The sequence below is a fragment of the Aythya marila genome (assembly GCF_965140915.1).
Source record: "Aythya marila genome assembly, chromosome: 4".
In the NCBI taxonomy this organism is placed as follows: Eukaryota; Metazoa; Chordata; class Aves; order Anseriformes; family Anatidae; genus Aythya; species Aythya marila.
The window spans coordinates 71099926-71106452 of NC_139045.1; the positions used below are offsets into that span (position 1 = coordinate 71099926).

A 6527-nucleotide genomic window follows, 5' to 3' on the forward strand; every position below is an offset into this window, starting at 1 on the left:
AATAGCAGCCTGTTGCCAGTTACTTCCAGCTTGCTCCACATGTGTAAATACTGCCTCAGTTTCTTATAGCTGGCCATATGTATTTGTTCTGTTACTTCTGGACACTTCTCCTTTTTGGGTTGTATCATTTAATTTTTAATCTCTTCCTGAGCAGTTCTTTCCATGGCTGGCTCATCTGCTGTCACTCAAAAACAAACAAAAAAACATTTAAAACTTTAATTATGATCATGGCCAGTAAAGAGATCCTGACTGGTAAATACTGCAGCAGCTGCCTTTAGTGAACAAGAAACTGTTGCTGAGTATACTTCATTCTAAATTGCTCTGGTAAAACCCTCTGGTAGCTGTATTTAAAGGTGACTTTTATATATCATACAGCCTAGATACAGGTACAGACTGATGTGGTAGTCTGTAAATTTAACACTAAGACACAAATAATATGGTGCAGGGGTCTGGCAGTAAAGTAAATTGCTGTCCTGGAGGCATTTGCTTATGAAAGTGAACGCTCTCTGGGCTTTTCAGATTGTTCTGCTTAGAGTGGCATAAGGTTTCTATTTCTCTTGCAAACATAATGGATACTTTTTTTTTTTTTCAGGCTTAATAACACCAGAAGATAGAAAATACGGCACGACAAATCTCCATTTAGATGTGTCTGATGCAGCTAACGTAATGGTTTATGTGGGTATCCCCAAAGGGCAGGCTGATCAAGAAGAAGGTGAAGTCTTTTGTTCTGGAGGGGATTGTTTCTGTGGTTGGAGGAAAGCATAACTGTGAGAGTAACTGCTTGTGTTTACTCTTAACAGAAGTGCTTAAAACCATACAAGATGGTGATTCTGATGAACTGACAATTAAGCGCTTCACTGAAAGTCGAGAAAAACCTGGAGCTCTGTGGCACATTTATGCTGCTAAAGATACAGAGAAGATCCGGGAATTCCTTAAAAAGGTAGGCAACATTATATCTGAAACTATTTTGCTGTCTGTGTAGACTAACAAATACATCCTTGGACTTTTTTTAAACCTCTTTTTTCTGCCATTTATTCTAGAAACCAGAAACAAACGTACTTGGGTAGTTTCAAAGACAAAAATTCTTGAGTGACTTGGATCTTGTAGGATCTGAGGAGGGTAATGAGAGGAAGTTTGAAGCTACCCTGGGCCTAGATGCACTGCTTTAGTCCACCCTTTTTATAGCACAAGTAATGAATGAATGTAGTGCTGTTAGATTTCAGAAAAAGAAAATCAAACTAGACACATCTTCATGCATATGAGGTGCTCTTAGGGAATGTCATAGCAATATGTGCTTTGTGGTTCTCCCTTGTTCTTCTCCTATGTTTTTTCCATACCTTCCTTTATGAGGTTTGGGTTGAGGGGAGAAGTACAAGGTTCTTCAGATGGTTTTCATGGGAGATAAAGTTTAATGGAGGAAAGAAATGTGACGCTATATCCAAAAGGGCTTATTTCAGTATTGAATTTATCACAAATGGTCCAGAGTTTTTGGTCATCTTAATTCTGGAACATCTTTGGCACACTAAAAGCAAAAAATAAAATAAAATAGTGTTTAAGATAAATGGGATGGTCTGAGCAACTGTTGGCTTTGTCAGCCTATTGTCTTGGACAAAAGCTTGATGAAACTACAGCAGTTTAAGATTTTGTTCTTTGTTGATATATATGTGATATACTCGATGCTGAACTTGATAAGCAGCGGTGGTTTGTTTTGATGCCTGTATCCCACACCTCTTCTCAGTCTACTTGCCTGCAGGTGTGAGGCCTTCAGCACCTTACCTGGGGGTAGAACCAAGCCATTCATCTCCTCACAAATGAGTTCTCAGGCTGCAGCCCAATTCTTGCCCCGCCTCCTCCTACCCCTCAAACTTTTCTTATAAAGTCCTTGTGCTTCCCAGCACGGTGTCTTCTGAAAACTGTGTTAGCATCCTCTGTTTTGGTCACTGAGAACACCGACTAGTGCTGGCCTCGGGGCAGGCACCTGCTGCATTTGGTGGTGTTTTTTCCAGTGACAGGCTCTAGTAGTGTAAGAGTGCTCATTTCATGTGGCAGTGGCTCCTGTTGGGAACATGAGTCACCTAACCCTTCTGTTTCTTCTTACTGTAAATTGGAATTATTTGCTTTTATTGTATCCACCTTTGCAAGGTGTCTGTGAAGCGAGTGGGAATGCAAAATGATGCAGCCTTCACGAACCAAGGACTGAGTAAGGGTTGCATACAGCTCTTACACCTGGCCACGTGCTGCAAGTCACTCAATCTGGCATGCATAAGTCATACCACACACGTATCTTGCTTATCCAGTAGGACTGGTATATTATAACACGTTTCTTTTCCTGACTTTTCAGGTTGCTGAAGAACAAGGTCAAGAAAATCCTGTCGATCACGACCCTATTCATGATCAAAGTTGGTACTTGGACAGATCTCTAAGAAAACGCCTTCACCAGGAGTATGGAGTTCAAGGCTGGGCTATTGTACAGTTTCTAGGAGATGTAGTTTTCATTCCAGCAGGAGCTCCACACCAGGCAAGGACCAGTGACACTATTTACAGTCTGACTGCTTGGGCAGACCTTTGCACATGTGGCTAATACCCGTCTGTTCTCTCTAGGTTCATAACTTGTACAGTTGTATTAAAGTTGCAGAAGACTTTGTATCCCCAGAGCACGTCAAGCATTGCTTCTGGCTTACTCAGGAATTTAGATATCTGTCACATACACATACAAACCACGAAGATAAATTGCAGGTAAGCTACCAGTGCTCAAGGAGAACCCTGTCCCCTTTCTCCCTTTTAAAAAAATATCCTCACCAAACCCATGCAGTAATGATTTAGCCATCTGTAGAACATTTCACACTTGTACCAGCTTTAATGCTTTGGACCTCCAAAAAGGAATTTCAGTAGGCTTTTGGACTGTTACACATGTTCAGTAGCTCTGTGGAGGCCTTCTGAGATTGTTTTGAAGTGTTACCTTTTTCCTTTTCTGCTGTTTTTCCTCTGGTAGAACCCACAATACTCTCCTCAGGCTACTAAGTTTCAGTTTACAACCTGTTAGAACTTGAATCTTGTTCTCACAAGTTAGTGATGTGAGTGAAGCTGGTGCTGAGGAGCCTGTTTGTCCTGAAAGGAGAGCCACGTGGGGTGCAGAGAAGGTGGGGAAGCTGTGCAGGTGTTCTCTATGTGTCAGTGCCTTCCAAACTGCTCCAAACCACGCTATTTTACCTTCAAATGCCTTTTCTTTTCCTCCTAGGTGAAGAATGTCATATACCACGCAGTTAAAGATGCAGTTGGGATACTGAGAGCGAACGAATCCAGCCTTAGCAGACCATAAACTAGAAAGCCTTAACCACACACTATGAAACAGAAGCGCTGGCAGCTGTTTTAACTACTCAGTCAGGACCTCTGTGGACTTTGAGATTATCTGAATGTTACCTCATCTTCCTTTCAGCAGTACCAGAGGATCGTGGTACTATGTTCTGTGTATTCTTCCAATGTTTACAAACCTGATATGTATATGTAGTAATATGTATGGACTGTGGCATACTGTGAATGCTCAGTTGCAATAGAACTTTATATGGAGTTGCTCTCCAAACTGTACAAAATACCTCCTATAGAACTGTCGGAAACTATTCCAAATTACTCATTTGAAAAATATTACCCGAGACTTGTAAAGCTCCAATTTTTAAAAATTTATTTTAGGGTGGGAGGAAGTACGGAGTCACCAATTTAATAACCGATTTACATAAAAATAAACTAAGAATGCAGTTCTGTAATTTCACATTAACATAGAACTAGCATTTAAAAGTAGCTTTAAGCTATTGTATAGTAACATAGAGGTGGGGATTAACCATCTTTAGGTAAATGTATTTAAATTTCTAAATGTTAAAAGAAACTTTTAATCAAATGTCTTCTGTTTGAAACTGATCTTTAATTTGAACTTATGTTTGATTCTCTGGTTTTTAACACTGAATGGTCTACATAAAATTCTTCTATTTCAGATATCGCTCCTTGCCCAGCTTCTTCAGTTGACTCTTGAAAATGTAATTCATTTCGTGCAGTGCTTTGAAATGCAGAAGCAAATTGTGTATCATACTGTTCATACTTTTTTTTTAACTATCTGAAAGCTTATGGTATTTAATTTAGCGATAGCTCTGTTTATAGCTTTCTTGGTTAACCGGAACATGGTTTAGCTTGATTTCTGTTTCTCAACCAATACTGGTACAATGGTTTATATCAAGTGAGTTTTGCAGACTCAGACTTAAAAAAGCACGTTGCTCTAAAATTACTTAAACTGAAAAAAGAAAATCAAATTGTAAAAACAAGCAGAGGGGAAGTGCATCTGTCATCTAACAAGCTGAAATAAAATCAACTTTTCTGTTCCTCAGTGCCCTTTTCAGCACTGAACTGCACAGGACAGCTGCTGGGATGAGACAGGAGGGAGGGGAACCCTGTTACATGGTGACAAACTGGAAATTCCCCTCCCCACAACACTCACTTGCTATTGTTGATCAGCATTAACTGTTCTGTCTTTGTGCCAGTTTTTTTTGTTTTGAGAGAAACTTCCTTACACACTCCTCAGTAGTGGAACTGGACCTGAGGCTGTATTTCTTGCAGGGAGTAAGGCTCTTAATGAACTTAGCAGACAGTGGGCTGATAAGGTTTGTCTGCTGGGAATGGGCACATTTACTTCCTTTGCCTCAAAATTGAGGCAGAAGGAAGTACTAAAGACGCAAAAGGAAGACATAATTAACTTGATCCTGTGTTTATTGCCTCTAGGTGGAGTTCTTTGTGACCACTTAGAGCTGGGGTAGCCAGTTGATCTGGCTGCTAGTTTTCTTTTTTTAAGAAGAGGCATTCAAAAAGACAGGAGAGGATCCCTAATGCTGGGTGAGGAATTCAGGTAGTTGTGAGTCAGCACCAGTGCTCTGCTCCTCCTGGGGCAGGGAAATGTTCCAGTTCACTGAGCTGCTGCTGCTAGCTTAAATTTAGCAGAGCTACTCCCTGTCTCTGCTGTGTTCAGTGAGAATGTCCCTCCCTCTTCCCTTGCTGCCATCTCTATTTGATAATAAACAGCCTGGCCTGTTCCTAGTTGCCTGAGCCAGCTCCTGAAGGAAAAACAAGGCTAATTTGGCACTTTGAGCTAGTTACGGATCCTTCAAGGCAAGGCAGTGTTTCAGATGAATGTTTTCTTGTAGTAGCAAGTTTAAAGTAAATGAAACAAAGCAGTTAATTGCTTCTCTTGGATCCTGGTTAGAGTATGTGCGGGGAGCTGGCATACAGGTACCTCACCACCCAGCGAGTGCCATGAGTCATGCTGACTTGATGCATGCAAATGTGCACAGACGTATGAAGAGACACATTGTTGGAGTTTGAACCTTGTTACACAATCTGTTTTTATCCCAGCTCTCAACTGTTGTATCCCCCTGCCTCTCTGAGTGATTTTTCTTCCTTTGGGATCTGTCTTGGTTGCAGTGCTAAGAGCAGGAGAAACAAAGTGTCCTGGTCCAGCTCCTGGTAGGTTTGCAGTGAAGAGGGAACCCTTGAGCTTGGTACACCAAACGTTAAGGTTACACCGACTGCTCCGGGACCTTTTCCTACTCTCTGGCGTGACAGTGAAGGGTGCTTGGTGCCTCCTTGCTTTTATGGCTGAAACTGGATGTTGTTGGGCAGCATCCAGGTTTCTGTTTGTGTGCTTATCTGTTTCTCTGCCCTTGCTGTTGGAATACCATTACAGGCTTTTCTGGTGGCGAGTTTTAGCAACTGCTTTCTTTGTCAGCACCGCAGGAGCATCACCAGCCTCTAAGGTGAGAGATGAACAAAGGGGAGAGTTGCTCACGCTCTGCCTGTGGTGAGTCACACTGCTAGCATTGCCCGAAGTCTTTCTCGGGAAGGAGAGAGACCTCTCCTTGTGTTTTGGCCTCTTCTGGCCCTAACACTGTGCTACTTAAACAGCAGCTGCCACCACACTGTGGTTGTGGGGACAGTGACACAGCAGCACCTGACATGGCTAAGCTGAAGGCAGCTCCCCTTTCACTTCAGCGCCAGATGAATTATTACAGCCTGGCTACCGGCTGTGAAACTGCCCTGATCAGTTACGGGATTGGCAGATGAGCAGAGCCTTCTCTCTAGGGAAGAGGAGGGGAAGTTCACTGACATTCCCATCATAGTGCCCAGCCCAGGCACTCTGCACCTTTCTCTTTGACTACCTGCCACCAGCTGGAGGCATTAACCCATCCCAATGCCCTCCTCCTCCTTCAGAGGGCAGAGGGAGAAGAAAGCCAGGCCTGTGCCAGTGCGGATTCTCTCTTCCTGCTACCAACCTGGTGCCAAGGCTGCCATCTGCCTCTTCGGAGTGCTGCATCTTTACGTGTAGCTTAGTGAGAAATACACACACTTCTGTAAGCAGCTACGATCAGCCTGACACACTGATGCTGTTCCACGAAACAGGACTCCCCCAGTGCACATACAATGCCTGAACAGTACTGGAAGAGAACATGTATTTAAATATAAGACTTAAAGACTTAACTTTCCTTTAACTG

The 6527-nt window shown here is 42.6% G+C and overlaps 1 protein-coding gene across 1 annotated transcript in view; it reads left to right on the plus strand.

Annotated features, from left to right (window-relative positions):
* Positions 1-6508, plus strand: part of KDM3A (lysine demethylase 3A) — a 31945-nt gene extending 25437 nt beyond the window's left edge. Inside the window, exons 21-25 of the mRNA XM_082760032.1 lie at positions 593-712; positions 801-940; positions 2342-2518; positions 2602-2736; positions 3239-6508. Of these exons, the coding sequence (XP_082616158.1) occupies positions 593-712; positions 801-940; positions 2342-2518; positions 2602-2736; positions 3239-3319 (653 nt within the window). The 3' untranslated portion in view covers positions 3320-6508. The remainder of the gene's footprint in view (positions 1-592; positions 713-800; positions 941-2341; positions 2519-2601; positions 2737-3238) is intronic.
* Positions 6509-6527: the final 19 nt, after the last annotated feature.